The sequence below is a fragment of the Epinephelus moara genome, chromosome 8 (genome assembly GCF_006386435.1).
Source record: "Epinephelus moara isolate mb chromosome 8, YSFRI_EMoa_1.0, whole genome shotgun sequence".
Classification (NCBI taxonomy): Eukaryota; Metazoa; Chordata; class Actinopteri; order Perciformes; family Serranidae; genus Epinephelus; species Epinephelus moara.
The window spans coordinates 34,883,950-34,904,321 of NC_065513.1; the positions used below are offsets into that span (position 1 = coordinate 34,883,950).

At 41.2% G+C, this 20,372-nt stretch overlaps 3 protein-coding genes and 1 long non-coding RNA gene across 12 annotated transcripts in view; 3 read left to right on the top strand and 1 right to left on the bottom strand.

Moving 5' to 3' along the window:
• Positions 1-2,830, top strand: part of LOC126394258 (protein shortage in chiasmata 1 ortholog) — a 15,504-nt gene extending 12,674 nt beyond the window's left edge. The window contains exons 24-25 of the mRNA XM_050050967.1: positions 273-1,074; positions 2,578-2,830. Of these exons, the coding sequence (XP_049906924.1) occupies positions 273-1,074; positions 2,578-2,663 (888 nt within the window). The 3' untranslated portion in view covers positions 2,664-2,830. The remainder of the gene's footprint in view (positions 1-272; positions 1,075-2,577) is intronic.
• Positions 2,831-7,076: 4,246 nt separating this feature from the next.
• On the top strand, positions 7,077-10,834 carry tal2 (T-cell acute lymphocytic leukemia 2). Its single transcript, XM_050051919.1, has 2 exons — positions 7,077-7,455; positions 8,799-10,834. The coding sequence occupies exon 2, from the start codon at positions 8,813-8,815 to the stop codon at positions 9,149-9,151; it is 339 nt and encodes a 112-aa protein (XP_049907876.1). The 5' UTR covers positions 7,077-7,455; positions 8,799-8,812; the 3' UTR covers positions 9,152-10,834.
• LOC126394817 (uncharacterized) overlaps positions 9,024-20,372 on the bottom strand; it is a 24,999-nt gene continuing 13,650 nt past the window's right edge. Inside the window, exons 5-8 of the long non-coding RNA XR_007570395.1 lie at positions 20,062-20,173; positions 19,735-19,839; positions 18,976-19,080; positions 9,024-9,144 (exon numbers count right to left, since the gene is read on the bottom strand). This is a non-coding gene — a long non-coding RNA (uncharacterized LOC126394817). The remainder of the gene's footprint in view (positions 9,145-18,975; positions 19,081-19,734; positions 19,840-20,061; positions 20,174-20,372) is intronic.
• ugt2b3 (UDP glucuronosyltransferase 2 family, polypeptide B3) overlaps positions 15,082-20,372 on the top strand; it is a 19,270-nt gene continuing 13,979 nt past the window's right edge. For 2 of the 9 annotated variants that reach the window (XM_050051912.1, XM_050051911.1), the window contains exons 1-4: positions 15,083-15,849; positions 16,021-16,169; positions 16,799-16,930; positions 17,450-17,537. In XM_050051912.1, coding sequence (XP_049907869.1) covers positions 15,126-15,849; positions 16,021-16,169; positions 16,799-16,930; positions 17,450-17,537 — 1,093 coding nt within the window. In that variant the 5' untranslated portion in view covers positions 15,083-15,125. Of the gene's footprint in view, positions 15,850-16,020; positions 16,170-16,798; positions 16,931-17,449; positions 17,538-18,235; positions 18,456-18,834; positions 19,078-20,372 lie in introns of all 9 variants that reach the window. The other 7 variants (XM_050051913.1, XM_050051907.1, XM_050051910.1 and 4 more) reach the window with 5 other exon arrangements.

Consider the following 20,372-nt stretch of genomic DNA (forward strand, 5'->3'; position numbering starts at 1 on the left):
GATGAGCAGTATGGAGATACTTTGTGGATTCAATTTTGTGTTCTTGGACGTTAGTCTGGGGCGCCGTCTGCCATTAGGCTAGCCGCTCCCCCCCGCCGATCTCCGCAAGGGATGTGAGGACTCTAAAACTTCACCAGGGCCTCCATCGGCATATGGGTGAGTAGATAATGGCTGAATTTTCATTTTTGTGTGCACTATCTCTTCAAGGAAAATTGAATCTTTTTCAGTGACATTTCAGTACTTAATAGCCCCTCTTCTCTTTCTGTTTTTAGCTGTTCAGTGACACCACGTCCCTGTACACACTGACCACAGACCAGCCAGAGTCTCAGACCATCATCACTGAGACACACCAACAAACCAGTCACCCAAACAGCCCCTGGGTCACCTGGGACCCCGAGCACTTGAACCCACAACCAGAACTGTTCATCAGCCCTCATCCTGAACTATTCTGTGGTGACCAAAACACCAGCTTCCTGTTTGGAGCTGACTGCAGCTTTTGTGAACCAGGCCCAGACTCAATGGTGCAGGAGGGCAACACAGATTTCAGACTCGACCTGAGTTCTTCCTTTGGCAGCCCAGAGGTTCACCTCCAGAGGAGCTGGACCAGCAGTGATCCGTGGAAAGAGGAGGACAGAGGCACAGGGGAGGTGAAGTTTTCTGGCTGGGGAGGCAGAGCTGGAGCAGCAGGGAGAGTTGTTGGAAGAGTAAACGATGAGTGGACACCGAGGGCTACAAACAAACAAACACACTCGTACATGCCTGGAGTCCTGCTCAACAGTCCTTTCAAGCTGGACTCAACATTCAGTTACAGCCCGATCCTGCAGCAGCCAACCAACAGTCAAATGTCCACATACGCTACAGTCTACAGCGACCCCCAGCATCCAGACAGCCACCATGTTTCCCACGGTCTGAGCCCCCCTACAGAGGTCATGCTGTGGGGTCAAGGTCAAAGCAGCAACAACAGTCTCACCAACAGTGGAGAGACAACAAAGGTTTCAGCCATCTATGGATCCAAATGCTGGATCGGACAAGAGAGGAAGAGGAGGGGCGAGGCTGCAGGTTTGGTGGGAACAGGTGAGTGATAGTGGCTATAATCAGGTTTCAGTCACCCTGTTTTTAAATAAATGCAACAAAGTGGTGTGGGAAGAGACTAAAAATAGCACATAATATAAACATAAATGCCACATTTGCATCATGTTTTCCACCACCTGAGGTTTAACCAGCACACTTAACTTAGATCATCTTGTCTTCACCCTCTTCTTCTGCAATTGTTAAATAGCCACAGCAGTTTCACAGTGAGTCATCTCCTAATATTAGCATAACAGTAGTGGATGGAAACAAAAAATAGGCCCCAGTCAGACAGAGCATGTATTGCAGGTTGCAAAATACGAGGTCACTTTTGTTGAAGCCTGACCCGATCAAACAGAGCACTTTTTGCAGCTTGCTGCGTCCTTTTTTTTTTTTTTTTTTTTTTTTAACCTAATTACAGAATCACCAGTCCTTAGCTTATCTGCTAGTTTGCTGTGATGTAAACTCACAGATCTGTACCTTAAAGGTCCTGTATAAAGGATTTAGTGGCATCTAGTAGTGAGATTGCAGAACTGAAACTTCTCCCGAGTGCCAGGCGTGTAGAAGAACTACAGTGGCTGACGTAAAAACGCAAAAACACAAATGACTCTATCTAGAGCCACTGTTTGGTTTGTCTGTTTTGGACTACTGTAGAAACAATATGGCAGACTCCGTGGAAGAGAACTTGCTTCATATGTAGATATAGCAGCTCGTTCTAAGGTAAAGAAAGCACAATTCTTAGTTCAAGGTGATGATAAAGTAATTTAAAATATTATGTTCTATTTTTGCCAATAGATGCCCCTAAATCCTAAACAATGGACCTTTATGATCTGCCTAAAATATGGACAGGCAGAGGGCACTTGGGCAGAGATCTATGTGGATACATGAGACCCTCATAAGGAGAAATTACAGAGTACCAATATCTGGTCCGCGAGTTTTACCTGGATGAATGCCAGTTTAAGGCTTATTTTAAGACGAGTCAAGGACAGTGTGACGATCTTCTGCCAATCATTGGGCCTAATTGCGGTTAGTAAAAGATTAGAACGTATATGAGGCTACAGTTTTCTCAAAAATATCTTGCGGCTTGCGTAGGGCGACAATGGAAGTGAGCTAATGTTAGCTTAACTACCACTTGTCATCACCGCCAGACGAGGCCTGATTTTCAAAACATCTAATTGAACAATGGATAACAATAATGACCGCTTTTCTGCTCTGAGTTTAAGTTGTCAACTTGAGGTGTTTGACTTTTCCTGCAAAAACACGAGGCTCATGAGCTGTAAAACGGAAGGCACTTAGCACAAACACAGCGAGCAAAACGCTTCACTCTCATTGGAAACAATTTAAAAACACTCTGGGGCCTTAAATTGCAATTTTCTTTTGCCTTTTTTTAAAAAAAAAACTTTTTCACTACATTTGGATGAAACATGTCTTATGTCTGTTTTTGATTCTTTCTTCTTTTTTTTTTAACTTTAATGGTAGTAAACAGATTTTTTTGTGTTAATGTTGCAGTGTTGACGCCACTGAAGAGGGGGAGATTAAGCTATGAAAAAGTGCCCGGCAGAACTGATGGACAGACGAGGCTGAAATTATTTTAGGCATGAGTGGTTTGTTCCTGTGGCTTGTTTGTAAAGACAAGAATGATTTGTTGAGTTAAAGTTATTTATTGCATAATTCAACTTCTGCTTCTGAATTTTTATCCTGATGAATTAATGTATGTTTGCCACGTTAATCTGCTAAAAGGTTTCTATTTTAGGTTAATTTTTTAGATAAAATGTCAACAGTGCTCTTGTTCATTCCTGTTTTTTTGCTGTTAAAAAAAAAAGCAGGAACATGAATTAAATTATTTATAAACACTAATTTACTATCAGTTTGTTTTGTAAAATATAGTGTTACAGTATAGTATGACTTGTTTTAAGATTTTAACTTTGTATTGCACAGCAGAAATGGTACTGATTCATTTATTAAATCAAAATTACAACACTTGTTTAATAGTTTACTTATTATTTTAGTGTTCTGCACTTTGTAACTCCTCCTGCAAAGCATTCATAACTGGATGCTGGTTTATAAACAGATAATTAATGCCGATTTGTTATCTCAGAAAATGTGTTTTTAGGTAAGATTGTAATTGTTGAAAACAAGGCACATTAACACCTTACAACTACATTATAGTGCATTTTAATAATTTCTTTATATAATGCTTCTACATAATAAATAAAGGGGTCGTTACAGATTTTTTTTTATATAAAATAAGAAATAAGGGTTACAACTGTGTGCTCATTTTGCTTTTGTTTTGATTTTTCCTCCGCACTGAGCATGCTCAGTAGAGAAAAACAAATTGTGATTTATGGAATGGGATCGAGGGTCTTTCCCAGCTACACTGATAAAGCCTCTCATTTTAGCAGCTCCAATGGTGGGGCCATTTCTTTTCTTTTTTTTTTTTTTTCATTTAGTGAAGCAATCCCCTTATCATCGTCTCTCAGCATGTGGAGAGAGTGCTTATCTTCACGAGCCAGCAGAGTGAAGCCAGCTCCCTCAGGAATGATCCCCAGACAAAGACAACCCCGGGGGACACTGACTCCAAGCCTCCCTGCCTCCGGACGGCCATATCCAGCACTGGCTGGTCACCATCAATAACCTGCCAGCTTTTTTTTTTTTTTTAAACATCTCTCTTGCTCTATGTGTGTGTGTTCGTGGCCTCTGCCTTCTAACAAGCAGCAGGCAAACAAAGAGACAGACTAAATGTTTTGTTTTTTAATGGCACAGCAACAAAAGCTGTGGGGCAGGACGGTCAAAGGAGTCCCCATATGAAGGCTCGGTAAATAGCAGCAGTAATGGTGCAGTAATTGCCCCCGACTATACTTACAGCCCTGGACTGAATGGGACAGGGGACACATTGTGGGAATTAACAGGCTGTTTGAACCGAAGCCATCCTTTAGATTTGGATCCCACTCTGACTGCAGCTGTAAAGGTCACACCACTGTTATCTGTTAATCACAGGCAGCAGTTAACTGTGTCACCTGTGTGTTTCCGCTCCTCTGTAAATAAAACGTGCAGCCTCAGCGGGGGGGGGGGGGTGACTAAGGTGCACATGTGTTTGTTAACACCTGAAGTGATTCAAGATGAGACAAAGGACATTTCCCTGGAGGAAATCAATATCAGCAGAAGCAACACAATAACCAACACTGCAACATGATAATAAGATGAGCTAATGAAAGATGAGGCACCGTGCATCATCATCATCAGCACAAACAGCATTAAGTAGATAAAAAATAAAACAAAAAGTGATAAAGTGCCCAGTGTATCCTTCCTATAGACAGTGTATGGACACACACAAAGCAGAATTGCAGCTCAATTATACCATGGGTTCATTGTCAGGCCTGTCACAAAAATTACTTTAGGTGAGCAACTAAGAAATAAGAAATAATTGTGGTTATTTTAAGACTGTTTTATGCCACTAATAAAACCATTATATAATGGCACAAGACTGCAAGTACATGCTTTTTAAAGAGCAATGAACTTTAAATTTTTAAGACTATTTATACATTCGAATTGAAATAGATGAAAAAAACTAAAATATCCTGAACAAATAAATGAACGTGACAGAGAGCAGACAAGAGGGCAGCCAAACATGTCTCAACCTACTTTTCTTTTTCAGCACAGGCACTTTAAAAAAAACTGCGCTTAAGTCTTAGAATCGTAGGGAAAACCTTACTGCTTATTCTGACATGTTGGCTTAAATGTTTGTGACATTCTTCCATAAACAAATGCATATAAACACAAGGGAAATATTATATAATATATGACCTTGATAATTTATGCGGACTTCGAAATATCGATTGTAATTATCATGACAGGCATATTCATCGTATTTATTTACTTTAAAAAACAATATGAAGTCATGGTATTTTGACCTACTTCAAGTCTTATGAATAAATCTGCTGGCAGAATGTAATTTAATTAACTGTTAATTGGTTTACAATCAATGTCACTGCATCTTGCAAGCAAGAAAGGGCAACTCTAAACAAGGGCACACCAAACTGACATCAAAGAACTGGTGTGGACAAAGTCCAACTGTTGCATTGCCTCACGTCACCTCGCCCAAAAAAGTTGCACATGAACACACTACAAAGACTACAACCAACAGCCAACTACGACATACAATCAGCGCCTGCATGAGAGGAAATAATTCTCCCTGTCAGCAGGAAGTAGTAGTCTGTATTAGTCATAAAAAAGGAAAACCGTAGACCGACAGGACAGATTCAAAACACCAGTTAGCCAGTTAATAACACAAACAATTATGAACCGTTTCTGCTAAAGAGCTTAGTGGTTGACAAAACAAAATCTTACCTAATCTAACACATTTTTTTCGAACTCAATCCTTTTTGACTCAATGTGTCTGTTCACATTCCTTGCTTTTGTTTGTCTTATCATGGAGTGGGCTAAACTACCAGTCAGAGTGATTTCACTCATCTATGGGCTCCGCCGTCTCTGATGCCGATTCAACTTGCTGAATCAGCCAAAAAAAAAAAAGCCAACAAGGGCCGAGGAAGGCCAACAGTGTGAGACACAGCGCAGAATCTAGAGCAACAGACACTCACTGACGGCCAACTGTCTGCTTGGTGTGTGAGGGCCTTTAAGAGTGACCAGCACTGGGGCACTAAAACCATATTTATTTTATTTATCTAACTAAGGGTACCAACTTTTTACTTCTTTAAGAAACAACAGTGGCACGTGAAGGGAAAAACAGGCACATGTTCACTCTTTTGCTCCCATATATCAACTCCAAAGCACACATAGTTTACAACAGTCAGCAGAGAATCACACAGAGTTTGATGACCAACTTACTCAACCTACTCTGAAGCTGCATTACCAATTCTGTGCTCAAGAATGTTCTGCACATATCAGCACACAACACAGCAGTAACTTCTGTTATTCAAGGTCCTCACTGCGAGACTTGTCCTCATGAGAATGGCTTTATGAGTCATCTCATTTTGTCTCTCACAGGGTGCTTACATATCAAAATGCTGCTCTTAATTCAACATGATTAACAAGTGGCTACACAGCCTGTCATTCTGCCTTCAGCCCAAACCTGAATTATGGATAAATTACAACATATCAGGTATAATCTTCACCTGGCCTTGTTGGCGTAATGAAAGTTACCACACTGACACTGACCATAGCCTACAGTGAGTGTGTCTGCAGACCCTCAGCCTGCAGTGGAGGCTGGATGGATCCAGAGAGCGGCGGCGCCTGGCCTGCAGGTGCAGCCTCTTGGACGTGCAGCAGGGCCCATGAATGGCCGATTCAGAAAACGGCCCCCATCGGGCCTGTTCTCCAGGCCCAGGGCTAATCCCAGCCCCTAATCGGATTATGTAAATTCCTACTCCACACAGAGACTTTTATGGAAGGCTGCGTCTTTGAAACAACACTTGAAGGGTGTAAAAGGAACAGTGACAATTGGTTAAACTAGACTTGTTTTTTTTATCTGAAGGGAGGTTGAAAGTGGGAGGCAGAGGAGGGGGGAGAGAGAGGAGTGAGGAGTGGTTGGAGAGAGGTGAGTCAGGACGCTGTAATTTATGTGTGGCCCCATGGAATGGCTCAACAAGATTACCATAGTCATAACAAAACCTGTATTGTTCAACTGTCAATCTGGATATGGTATTTTTACCTTTTGTGGCCCAATCAGGCTGAATTCAATAGCGGAGCGGGCAGCGATATCAAGGTCTTTACCGCGGTGCAGGGGATGGTGGGTTGTCCATGCCTAATGTCAGAGAAACAGAAAGGAACAAGTGTCCACAGCAGTAAGAGAAGGATCAGAGAGATGAACGTCTCAGTTTCACTTCAATAGAAATGTATTTGTCACCTTTAGTGCGAACCTTCAAGGATTAAACCAGCAATGAATCATAAAAGCAGCGCAAATAGTCACTTAAAAGGCTGTTGGGGAAAAAAAAGACCCAGAATCCCTTCAAATGTTACACAGAGACACCTCTGGAAATCATTTAACGTGATGATTTATGGACAATGTAATCATAAAGCCACCTCCATTGGTTCTAAATGATAGAAGGGGAGGGGGTGTTTTAACAATCACCCCTCAGTTAACACCAACCTCACACACAATGCCACAGAGGCTCCACGACAGCACACGTCACACAATAGGGTTCACCCTGCTATAAAATGTGGGATGCGAGCATGCAGCAGTCTTACCCCATCCCTCCCTCCCTCCCTCATACTCTCTCTTTTACTCTCTCCTTCCCTTTCGCTCACAAGGATCTCTCAGCGAGCATGAGAAGACACTGAGAGGACATTCACACCGGACTCCTGGACACTGATGACCTGCAGAGGACGACTCTGCAACTGACATTTCTGCACATTTCGACACACATACAGGTGAGATGTTTATGGTATATTGAAGGATTTTTTCCCCCTTTAGGCCATGTGTGTCCACACATAAATAATTAATCGACAAGAGGGTTTATTGCAAAAAGATAATGTGTACTCTTTGCTTGAAGCTTAAGGTAAATAAATCATGTGCATTTATGCCAGACTTTGCCTTAAGATAAAATGATCTGTTCATAATGATAATTTCAGAGGGTTTTTTGTTGTCATAGAACAGCCTTATGTAAACATTCAGTTTAGCACCATATAACCATTTAATAAATGGTTCAATTTAAATCGAATACATTTTACGGCAGCAAACATTTTGGAGCTACCAAACCATTCAATTCCTGAGTGGACTTAAAACTATTTACAAAATCTGAGCCTGTTTTGAACTGTAGTGTGTTCACACTGGAAAAAAATGATGATGTGTAGGAGGTATATACAGTAAGGGGCATGCTCACAGTGAGTACACATAGTAATACATTTAGTAATACACCTACTTTTGTCTAAGGACACAATTGTTCCACAATGCAATGCACAAAGGAAATGGAGGAGTGGCTGGAAAATAAATAAATTGTGATAAAACCCAGAAACACCTAGGAAATCAAAACATAACTATTTAATTCCTGGAAAGACATTATTATTCTTACAATTCACTATAATGTAGCTATAATAGATATTTTAAGTGTTTCAAAATGTGCTGAATTTGTCAACAGTTAAATACCCTCCTATGAAAACATATTTTATATTATTACACCTGTATTTTACTATATTGGCATTCATTATCTGTCTTTACACCAGCCTCCATTTGTTGGTGTCCACAGGAGGAATTTAAGTTGTATCTGTTTACAGCTACATTATAGTGAGGTTTCAAACCATCCGTTAAAAGTTGATAAACTGCTGATATACTCTAGGGGGGGTTAAAGTGTTACTGATGTCTATATTTAAAGTGACTACCTGGTGCGAGTCAAGCAGCCTCTTGAACATGGAGGAATATCAAGAGTTGTATTTTGCAGAAAAAAGTAACAAACTACAAAATAATTCTGTAAAATGTTTTCATAGGATTTTATGAATGATTTCTATCAATATGGGCCCCCTAATTTAATAATTTCCCTCCTAACATACCCTAATCCTAACCCTTGATTAATCAATGTCTATAAAATGTACAGCCAGAGGAGTACCAAAGAGTACAAAACCCATATTTACTTAATTATCATACCAGACAAAGACAAGCATGGATTATTCACGTCAAAGAAGCTGGAACTTTCACGTTTACTTAATTCAGTTGTCAAAATAGTTGCTGAATAATTTTCTGTCAATTGACTAATCAATAACTCTACTGATCGTTGCAGCTCTACTCAGCACCATGACCAGGAAGGTGTTCACCAACACGAGGGAGCGCTGGCGCCAGCACAACGTCAACACTGCCTTCGCCGAGCTCCGCAAGCTCATCCCCACCCACCCTCCAGAGAAGAAGCTGAGCAAGAACGAGATCCTGCGTCTGGCCATGCGCTACATCAACTTCCTGGTGCAGCTGCTGGAGAGCCAGAGCGGTCAGCCGGCCAGCCACTCCCCCACCGCACTGCTCACCTTTCTCAGAGGGAATATGGAGCAGCTGCACTCCCCTCCGCACCCCTGGGCTATGACCAGCGACACAGAAGTCCCGTCACCTGGATCCAGCTGTGACAGCTCCGAGGCCTGGTAGAAGCACAAAAAATAAACTCTTGAGTGGACCTTCTGACCCTTTCACTGGGTTTAAAAACTGATCTAGTCCTTCCTCAAGACTCTTTTTGTCTCTGCATTTCTCACCCTGTGTGTGACTCGTTTCAGTGCAGGAGATGCAATATTGTGTGATAATTGTGGACTCCAAACGTGGTTGAAAATGTGGGCGCAGCCTCCACGCTGATCAGTGTTGAAATATAATTTGCAGGTGAAAATTAATTTGTATTCTGCATGGATGTGTAAAAACCTGGATGTACAATATTCCCCTCATGTCTTCATATTAATATTCCTTGTTGCCGGCCCGCCTGGAACTAATTTAGTTTTGCAGTGACGGGGTGTTTTGCCGATGAGGAAAATGGAGGGGATTAAGGAATTTCTCATTTCAAGCAATAGATCAGCATTTAAATAGATAATGGCTCAGCCAATTCTCCAGACTGCAATCGTCTCAAAATAGCCAAGGGCACTTTTTCTTCATCTTCTTTTTTTCTTTTTCATCGACATGCTGTTTTTTTTTTCTCAAGAAGACAAAATCTGGCCTTTATTTTCACTTACCAAGGTTACCTGACTTCAGAAGAATCAGTTCTGTGAAACACTTTTCCTGTTTCTCACCCTTTTACACAACAATGTTCAGTATTTGTTGATTACAGATTTGTGGTATTTAGGACTGGGCTGAGGAATTTCGGCAAAACTGACAATCCTCTTTCAGTTATTACATTTAAATGTGTTTTTATTTGAGTTTTTGTAAAATACGCATGTCATATAGCCAAAGATTATGAATTGATTGTCTACTGTGAAGAGTGTGCTAATTATCTTCTGATACCTCTTTTTGTAAGTTATTTTGGTGTGCTTGTGAATATACAGTATGTTATTTATTTGAACTATTTATTTAATAAATGATTTGTTAATAAAACACCTTCTGAATCTTTTTAATCAAAGAGGTCACTCAAATCAATCGTATGTTTTGCAGGAAACACTTAAGCGCTACCAAACATTGAATTTCTGAGTGGACTCCAAGCTCTTCACTATATCTAAGTGTGTTTTCGCACTGAAAGAATGACAAAAGAAAGTATATTCCAGTCTGTATGCACATCAGTTTGAATGATTTTTCAGTGTTGAAGGACACAAATGTCTCACAATGCATTGCGCAAAGAAAATAGAGGAGAAGCTGCAAAGAAATATATATAAATTGTGATATAACAGCCCAGAAACACCTAAGAAAGCAAAAAAATTACGATTAAATCATTGGATATGTCACAGCTAAATAAAATGCATCTGCACAAATGCTGTATCATTTCTATATAGTATAACACAATTTAGTATGTTAATTGTTTTGTATACCAACTAGAAAAATAACATTTACTGATACAAGAAGTATAAACTGTATATAAAATAGTATGTGGTGTGACATTAGAGCACACTGTTCTCTCTACTCTAATGAAATTATTTCACACTTTGTGAGACACATCTGACCATAAGTTAAGAGTGGAGCCGCTACGTCTTTGTTCGTGCTCAATAAGCCCAGAAACATTTGTCCACAAGTCCTATGATGACCATGTGGACACAAAGCTGACCTCTGCTCTCTGTCCACTGACCAGAGGTCTGTGAGAAGAGCCCTGAATGTGACAGCTTAACTTATGACCCTGGGGTGGGAGGTCACTCTGCAGTCAAACACTGTCCGGTTGACCAACGTGCAGATGGAGCTTTCTCTTAAGGTAAACGTCACTTTGTTGCAACATGCAGTATTTGACAGCACTGATGTCATAACCATCAACTATAAAGGCAGGGATTTCTTAACAGAAATTACAGAAGCCACCAACTCATTCATGTTGGATTTAATCGTCCATGTAAACCCTTTAATTCAACGTATTAATGAACAAAATTTTACTTAGATTAGATTGATGTTTTTGATGGGAAACACCATCAAACTATCAAAAAACAACATATGAAAATCAACTACAGCTCCACTTAGGGCTGCAATTGAATATCATTTTCATTACTGATTAGACTATCATTTTTTTCAATTAATCGTTTAATTGTCATTTCTATAAAATCTCAGAAAATAGTGAAAAAGGCTCATTATAATTTCCAAGTCTTCACATGACTTGTTTTGTTAGACCAACAGTCCAAAACAAAAAAAAAAAGATTCAGTTTACAATAACGTGAAACAGAGAAAAGCAGCATCCTCACACTGGAGAAGCTCCTACCGAAAAAACATTTGTAATTTTTGCGTATTAATTACTAAGGCATTTTATCAACTATCAAAATAGATTTCTGTCAATCGTGAAACTGATTAATGGATTATGTGTTTCAGCTCTAGTTCCGATACCAGCAGTTTTGTTTGCACCCGTCTTCTTGTTTGTCATTTAAACTGAGGTCAGACATTTACATGCCTAATCGCCTATTGTGACTGCAGAAAATGTGCCCCATTTTCAGGGGAAAAGGCTGCAACTAACTGAGCTGAAGAGTAAACACTGAGTAGGTTTCAGGCGCTTTCACTCTGGCTGTTAAACTCTGGCTAATGGTGTGTAAACGGAGCAGAGGGCAGCTGGACACACTGACTGGAGGCCTGTGGGAACTGACAGGTGACTCTTTGTAATCCTGCAAAAATACTAAATAAATCATATTGTACTGGGAGAGTGAGAAACAACTGTACAGCGGCAGCCTGCCTCTCCCACAGCATGAATTTGGGAGGTATTTACCTCTTGTGCAATTTCACAGTGAACTGAGCAATTTCATGGTGAAGTGAAATAACACCAAATAAAACTGCTGTGGTTATTAATAGCTGGAGTTTCTGGTATTATGAGATGCAATATTAAAAAACAGTATTTCTTTGTATGTTTGCTGTTATGGTGTAATTCAGACTCCCTAATATTTAATTATTCAGTCATCATTTGAAACTGGATAGGAAGGCGTGTGACAGCTTTTGCACACATGCTGTCAGGCTGTGAAATGCATTTTGCTGATACACCTTATTTACAGAAAACGCCCAATCACAGTGTGAGCATTACTCTGACCTCAACTTTCTAGCAGGATTATGAAACCCTGCATTGAAAATAATAACAAATCTGTACGCTTCTCATTCCCTCCACCAAGTATATTTGCCTGATTGACTATTCTCTCCCAAGTATGAGGGTAATCGTCTATTGAGAGCACATTTCCTTATCAGCGTCTAGCACACTGTCTGAATCTGTTATCACAATGGGCCAGATCAGTGCAGGCAGCCCCTCGCTCTCCCGGCTGAGGCGCCCATGAAAAAGAATTTCTGGAGTTGGGTGCCAACCGATAGGCCCTGAGCTCTTTATCCCCTTAAAGCCAATTCACACTCTGCATGTTTAAATATCTCAGCTCAACCCCTGCCCTTCCACTCCCGTCATGCACTCAAACCCCCTCCTCCTTCTTCCCATTCCTCTCACTCTCTCTCACCCCTCCACGGCTGCAAGTCCAAGCGTGGACTGCTGCCGCGGCCGACCTGCAGCCCGGACGGGTGGGTGGGATGCAGGTGCAGGCTGGTTGGAGGGTGAGAGAGGAGGGGAGTCATCCATTGTTGGGCTGGACAGCACCCTCTCTCCTCTGGAGCACCCTCTGATGGGGGAGCCCACTGACAATCACGCATCCTAATCTGATTATGCAAATATCTACTTCAAAAAGCAATACGCTGTAACCCTTACCCTGTGGTGGAAAGACAGAGCAAGGAAGGAGGACGGAAGGAGAGGAAGCAGCAGGAATGTGCAGAGGGATGGGTAGATGGTTGAATTCCCAAGAAAAAAAATGAAGGGCAAAATGCACATTCAGACTCAATGATTCTGCAATTGTACCAGACACCCTGATATACCTATCATTAGCTTCACTTCCACGTCCTCTGTACCACCAGGGGAGGTCTGAGGACGAAACAGTGCACACTTACACACTCTGAATGGCCACTGACTCCCTCAACAGGGCATTGAATTCAATATTCAAATGCTTATTGTTTTTCCAGACGCTCCTGAATCCAGCCTCAAAAGGAATCTACAATGTTAATGAGGGGGCCAAAGTACCCAGAGTGAAGATTTAAACGCCCAAACAGTCCAAGGTGACATTTCCCAAGAACAACACAGCCTCAACACCACTGATTCATAAAGGCATGGTCGACAACCCCCGCCTACTAAATTTTCACACCAAGCTGACCCCTCTGGCCCCAGTCGGTTGCTCAAATCAGCTGCCTCATTCTACGGCTAGATACATCTCTGAAACAAGACAACAGTCTACTGCCATGCTGACGGCTCTGTGAGGCAGTATTCTGAGCTAAATGCTAACATGCTCACAATGACACTATTAAAGCAGGGGTAGGCAGCTTAGTCTGGGCATCACTGCACAAAAATCCTATGATAAACTTGAAACACATTGTAATTACAGTGGACTGAGAGAACAGTGGACTTCTGCACCAGGACAGGAGACTTTGACAAACCACCGGTTATTTCAGGGAGAGGGCGTTCCACTGGCTTTTTTACAAATGCAGATGCACGAGCATGTCCCTTCGATAAAAGCCTGATTCACTGGCAGAGAATCTTACAGAGAAAGTTGTTACTTCAGCATTGGCAACAACTGCCTACACTGCAAAGCAACCCAAAAAAGGAAGACGGACTTATAAAAGAGTCTGAAATAAACAAGATAAATCACATGTCAATACTAGTGAAACGCTTAGAGATGGAGAGAAAATGTTGCTAATTGTTAGCCTTTTGCAAACTGGACCAAAAGGCTTACGGCACGTATTCAAGCTCATGTTTATGTTGCTAAAGTTAACAAGAGCCTCAAAGTCAGCTGCCACAGCAACCTGAATCCAGCCAGTGCAAACCACAGCTCTGGGTAACCGGACAGTCCCAACTCCCTGCCGGAAGAGCAACTGTCTGTTGCTTCTGTTACACAGGTTAGACATGGAGCTACCGCTGGCCACCAGCCTGCTATGCATGCTCGAGTTCAAGCTGCTACAGCTGCCAACTGAACGTTGGTCTCTGGAGCTGCGACCCACTCTCCCCCAAGTGAAGCAGTCCGTAGAGGCAGGGAACAAGGCGGAGAGGCCATGGGGTGGCTGGGTAATTCTTGTGTAGTTTGTGGTCTGATAAAGACAGATTTTCAGAGTGAATACACTACGTGCAACTCTATCGTGAAATAAGATTAAATAAATCAATGTATGGGGAACAGTGGGTTACTGTATGAAGTGTGTGCAAATACCCGTGGTCATCTGTTAGGAGGGGCCAAGCACAGAGAGGGAAAAGGGCAGGATTATTGTAGGTTTTGTTGCCTTTTCCAGACTTCTGCCTATTCCAGCTTTAACATGCTGATGAATAACAGGTGTAATGTTCATGTTCAACATGTCAGCATGCTAACATTTGATAATTAGCATGAAAAAAAGCTACTGCTGAGGCTGATGGGAATGTCATTAGTTAATCAGGTATTTGGTCATGATCCAAAGTGCTGGACAAACTGAAAATTTGACCTGATGATGGGCTCACCAAACTCATTACAATTCATCCTCAAAAGGACATGAAAGTGTCCACGCATCAAATTCTTGTAGACACAATCCTTACTCACCAATAATCCTAAAATCACAATAATGATACATTTCCCCTCTCACAAAAACCAACACATCCTTGGTCACACTCATACTCCTACACTCACAAAATCATGATCCATCTGTGTTAATTCACTCTGTCTTTCCACCACTAACAACTAGAATCCAGTTTTACTAACTTTCTTTTGTGGATTTAGAGACTATTTTAGGGTTTTTTATATTTACTGGTAACTTTACACCATTACCTTTTCCCTCTGACGACTTGCTTGGGGTGTGTCTGTTATATAATATGCCATGCAGCACAGAGGGGAACTACGAGCCAGAGTTCAGCTTTGTTTAGTTAATAATTATTTTTCTAGGAGCGGCTTTTGAAAAGGATCCGGCCACAGCAAGCTGATAAACAGGCACCATGAAGCTGGGGCAGCGTCTCTCGGTTTGTGTCCTGCTGCTACTTTGTGTGACACAGAGCGCAGATGGAGGGAACATTTTGGTGTGGTACACTGAAGGCAGCCACTGGATTAACATGAAGCCTGTGCTGGAGTCGCTGATTGACAGGGGACACCAGGTGACGGTTCTGGTCCCGAGCACGTCAATGTTCATGAACGCCAGTGAGCCTTCTCGCTTTGGCTACGAACCCTTCAACGTCTCTGTCTCGAAGGAGACAATAGAGGACTTTATGAAAGAATTCTTTCACTTCTCCATGTATGAAATGGATCATATGAGTTACCTGCAGATTTACATCAGATTCATTGAGCTGATGAAGGGCAATCTGCAGAACTCTTTAAAGTTTTTGGATGGCGTGGTGAAATCAGAGACCATCATGAAGAAGCTGAAGGAGGGAAAATATGACCTTCTCCTGGCTGACCCCGTCTATCCCGGCAGTGACTTAGTAGCAGATATTTTGGCCATCCCCCTGGTCTTCTCCCTGCGGTTTTCCATAGGCAATACATGGGAGAGACATTGTGGTCAGCTACCCGCTCCTCCTTCCTTTGTTCCCGGCACTATGAGCAAACTGACTGACAAGATGGACTTCCGAGACAGAGTGTGGAACTTCCTCTTCTACGCACTGCAGGACGCTGTAATCGATAACTTTTTTTTTAAAGAAGTAGATAAATATTACTCCGAAATCAAAGGTGAGCAAAAACTGTGTGTAACTGTTTTTTATGGATCGCATGGTCACAGGTCTAATGATGATTGGATTAATTGCAATTGTTTTTTTTTTTTTATCAAAACAATCATCAACAGTTTTATGTTTTAAGAAAATAAATGTACTGCTAGCAGCCATTACTTTTGCATTGTGACAGGAAAACCCACCAGTGCCTGTGAGATGATGGGTAGAGCAGACATCTGGTTGATGCGAACCTATTGGGACTTTGATTTCCCCCGTCCTTCTCTCCCGAACTTCAAATTCGTTGGTGGGATCCACTGCAGACCTGCTAAACCTTTACCAGAGGTAGAGCTGTTTCCAATATTACACATCTATTAATGTTTTATTAAATCTCCGAAGTAATCCTGACTTAAACGAACATTACCCACAAAATCACCATTAGTATTTCTGTAACTGACCTTGTGCTAAGTTAAATTCATGAAGAGGACTTTGTTTTTTTGTTTGCCTCCACAGTGAACGAAGAATCCAAAAACAGTAAAAATTCTAAATGACCTAAAGTAAAAGGAGTCAGTGTTTAAAAAGGCAAGGTTTTAGCGAAAATGCATGTGTTTGGGAAATTCTGAGCAGACGCCTGGGAAAATAAGACGTGGTTTATTCTGCAAGAGCTATGTGAGAGTTTGTAAACTGATGTTTTGAAATAGTTTTGCTGTTGTTAAATGCAGTCCCCCTTTAATTCAAGTCATCAATAATGTTCACCATTTTTGGATTCTTCATTTATCTTTGAGGCATGTGAGAAAGAGAAAGCTTTCTTAGCAAATTCAATGTAACATTGGGTGAGTTACAGACATACTAATGCTGATTTTGTGGGTGAAGTATTCCTTTAAACTAGGGAGGAGAATTAGACAATAAAATGCTGAGGAAAGAAAAGAAAATGCTGGTTGGTTTGCGTTGAGGTAACGTTACTCTTCTTGCAGGATATGGAAGACTTTGTGCAGAGTTCTGGAGATGCTGGCATCGTGGTCTTCACTTTGGGATCATTCATCAAGAACATCACCACAGAGAAGGGGAACATGATCGCCTCAGCCCTCGCTCAGATCCCACAAAAGGTCAATGGACAATCTCTATGTGCCACCTGGACACGAATGATGCCGAGTTAGACCTACACAAGGCGGCAGGTCAGCTCAGTCCAGCTACAAAGTGTGGGCTGGAGAGGTTCCAGTTAAACTCCTGGGCACTACCAAGGTGCCCCTCGCTGAAGCAACCTTCACGATGATAAGCATTCAATAAAACCAGCAAGTTAATCAGCTTATGATGAGGCTGGACTTCAGCAACTCATGATTTGCAATAAATGATAATAAAGTTATAGTGGCATGGCATTTTTTCTGGTTAAAATATATACCAGGGGTGGGCAACCTTTGGTTTCAGAGCCACATGCAGCTCTTCAGCCCCTCTCCAGTGGCTCCCTGTTTCTTTGACACAAAATTATATGGAAATGAAGAAATGTACAGCCTGTGCAACAAATAATTTCTTTGTTTTACATTTCATCAACTAAAATGTGCATCATATGCATTATGGTATAGAATTAGCACTGTGTGGGTCTGAAAGTGTTTTACTATTGTTTGTAGGTGCTGTGGAGATACAGTGGAGAAAAACCAGTGACTCTGGGTGCCAACACCAGACTATACGACTGGATCCCTCAGAATGACCTACTGGGCAAGTAAAGCTTTTATAAAAGCATTCGAAAGTAATTCTTATGACTTTTACATTTAATAAGGTATCGCTAATATCACTATTTAGTTTGACAGTACAAAATCCCCAAGGGGCATACAGTAGGAGATAAAACATAGTGAGAATACTTTGATGAACTTTGTTGTTTGGCAAGAAAGAGAACGTCATTTCAGGTGGTGATATTCATCCAGTGAAAAGTTAATTATGCAAACAGGTCCACACAATAAAGCTGCGTCCCAATTCTATTCTACAAGGGTTTCACACACATTCATTTATTTGTGGAGGTAACCACCATGATATCATGATTTTCCTCCACCAATTGATGTTCTATTTTTGGAGCTGGACCGTTAATTCAATGTGCTGTTATCATTCCCCGTAAAACCCACAGTGCAGAGTGTACTCTGGGCTCAGTAAATGTGAAACTTAACAATTTATTAATTCATATAGAAATAGAATGCTCTATTTCTTAGTACAACAGCGCTCTCACTTAAGTGTTGTCCATCCTTTTTTCCAAACTACTAATGATGTACCGGGCTGCACTCCCATGGAAACAGCGCAATCCAGCAATGGGTCAAAATGTTTACCTTTACTTTTAGATTATACAGAAGTGATGATATGTGCTTTAACAGCCTGTTCTGGTTGGAAAAATAATGGAGATTTCATGATTTTTGGTAACCTATCAGGTCACCCCAAGACAAGAGCTTTCATCACCCATGGTGGCACAAATGGGATTTATGAGGCCATCTACCACGGTGTTCCCATGGTGGGCATCCCCATGTTTGCTGACCAGCCAGACAACATGGTCCACATGAAGGCTAAGGGAGCTGCAATTATTGCAGACTTGAACTTCATTAAGATGGAAGACCTGAGAGATGCTCTCAATACTGTCATCAATGACAAATCGTAAGTTATTTTACCTATCTGCACTTCGTCTATTTAAGGGTATTACTGAAAAATGATTGCATTTCTGGAGAGCTCACATTAATAATACAGACGCAAGATTGACAACATGCTATAAAGGAGGCATGGTGGAATGCAGTGTGACTCTCTTTAATTACCAACACAGAGTTTCAAGGTCACAAAGAAATTACTAAACCACTGGATGGCCATTTCTCCTCATGTGTTGGCTCCCTCCTTTTGATATTTAGGTATTAAAGTAACAAAAACTAAAGAATTAAACTTTTTGTATCACCATTCTTGGTAAAGCAAAGACACTGAATCATGAAAATAAAAATACATAACACATTAATGCACATTTTCACCTGTATATTCACATTCATAGGTACAAGGAAAATGTCATGCAGCTGTCCAGCATCCATCATGACAGACCAATGAGTCCTCTGGATGAGGCAGTATTCTGGATTGAGTACACCATGAGAAACAAAGGGGCCGAGCACCTGAGGGTTCAGGCCCATGAGCTCACCTGGTACCAGTATCACTGCTTGGATGTCCTGGCCTTCCTCCTCGCCATTGTTCTGCTCCTCATATTTCTTGTCATCAAGACCTGCAGTTTCTGCCTCCGGAGGTGCTGCGGCAGAAAGGAAAAGAGAAAGGCTGATTAACTGACTGAACTGAAATGAAGCTGGTAAAAAAAACTGATGGATAAAAAAACAGTCCACTGGTTCTCCTGTTGGTCTAAATCATGTGATGTAACCACAGTGCCCTGGACTGTAATTTGTGGCATGGGGCCAGAAACCGTCACAACTTTGAAATAAATAATTTGGGTAACAAAACTGAAAATACATTCAAAAAATCTCTCTACAGTGTCCAGTATGACTGTGAAACTCCAAGTGATGTAACATGTTTTGTACTACTTGTTTCACTTGCTTTGTCACCGTGAACTCAGATTAAGTCAACCTTTAAACTGAAGTAAAAACACTGTTCGACTCTCCATGGACAACACCATGAATTTGCATCTCAACATACTGTAGGTGGACACTCTTCTCGTTTGTTCCAGCATCAATTGCAGACAAGTGTGATCTAGTTTCCATTATGTCCGTTACCCAAAGTTATATTTTCTTCTTTTAAAAACACATTAGTTTTACTTTTACGTGAGAATAAATTTCTGTGGTCATATATCACCACTTTTAATCGTGGATTCTGACATAACTTCCACAACTTAGTTGGAGTTTAGTTGGGGTTTGGTGCTCAGCATGAAGAAAATTATAGAAAAGGTGATTACTATTTCACAATTCAAGGAGTAGACCCCAGGACAGCTCGTTTCTGACAGAGGTCTGGAGACGATAAACATGGACCCATCCAGGCTGAGGGAATCATGGACATGCAGCTGGTGAAGACAAGACAAAACATAAAACCAAAGCAATTAGACATGTTCCCACTGGTAAGAAGTTATGGAATAATCTCTCTTTATGTCTTTTCCTACCTGGAACACCTGACATCCAGGTGCTCCCATGTTAAAAGTTTAAAAATATAGACAATGATCTGATGGTGTAAGCTGTAAAGTAAACACTTTGGATGTTTTTAAAGCATAAAACATTGGTGTACTCACCTTTCCATGAAACACCTTTTCCATTGTTGTTTTTACACTCCTCCTTACAGATGTTTGCCAGTTTGTGTCACAGAGTTTGGGGCTCTACATCGACAACAGATCGTCTTGAGGGCTTCAACCATCAGAACAGAAAAATCAAATCATAAGAGTGAAATGTGCTGAGATAAGAAAGCCTCACTGCAAGTACAGCACAGGTCAACTGTGCCCTCTAGTGATCTTATATGAGAACAGATCAAATTGTCTTTTCATGGAGTATGACGTTCACACTTATGCTCTCTAGTTCCTTTCTTACTGTCAGCAAAAAAAAAAAA

What these genes read in the sequence shown, in the direction of transcription:
- tal2 (XM_050051919.1), top strand. Translation starts at nt 8,813, where the DNA reads ATGACCAGGAAGGTGTTCACCAACACGAGGGAGCGCTGGCGCCAGCAC.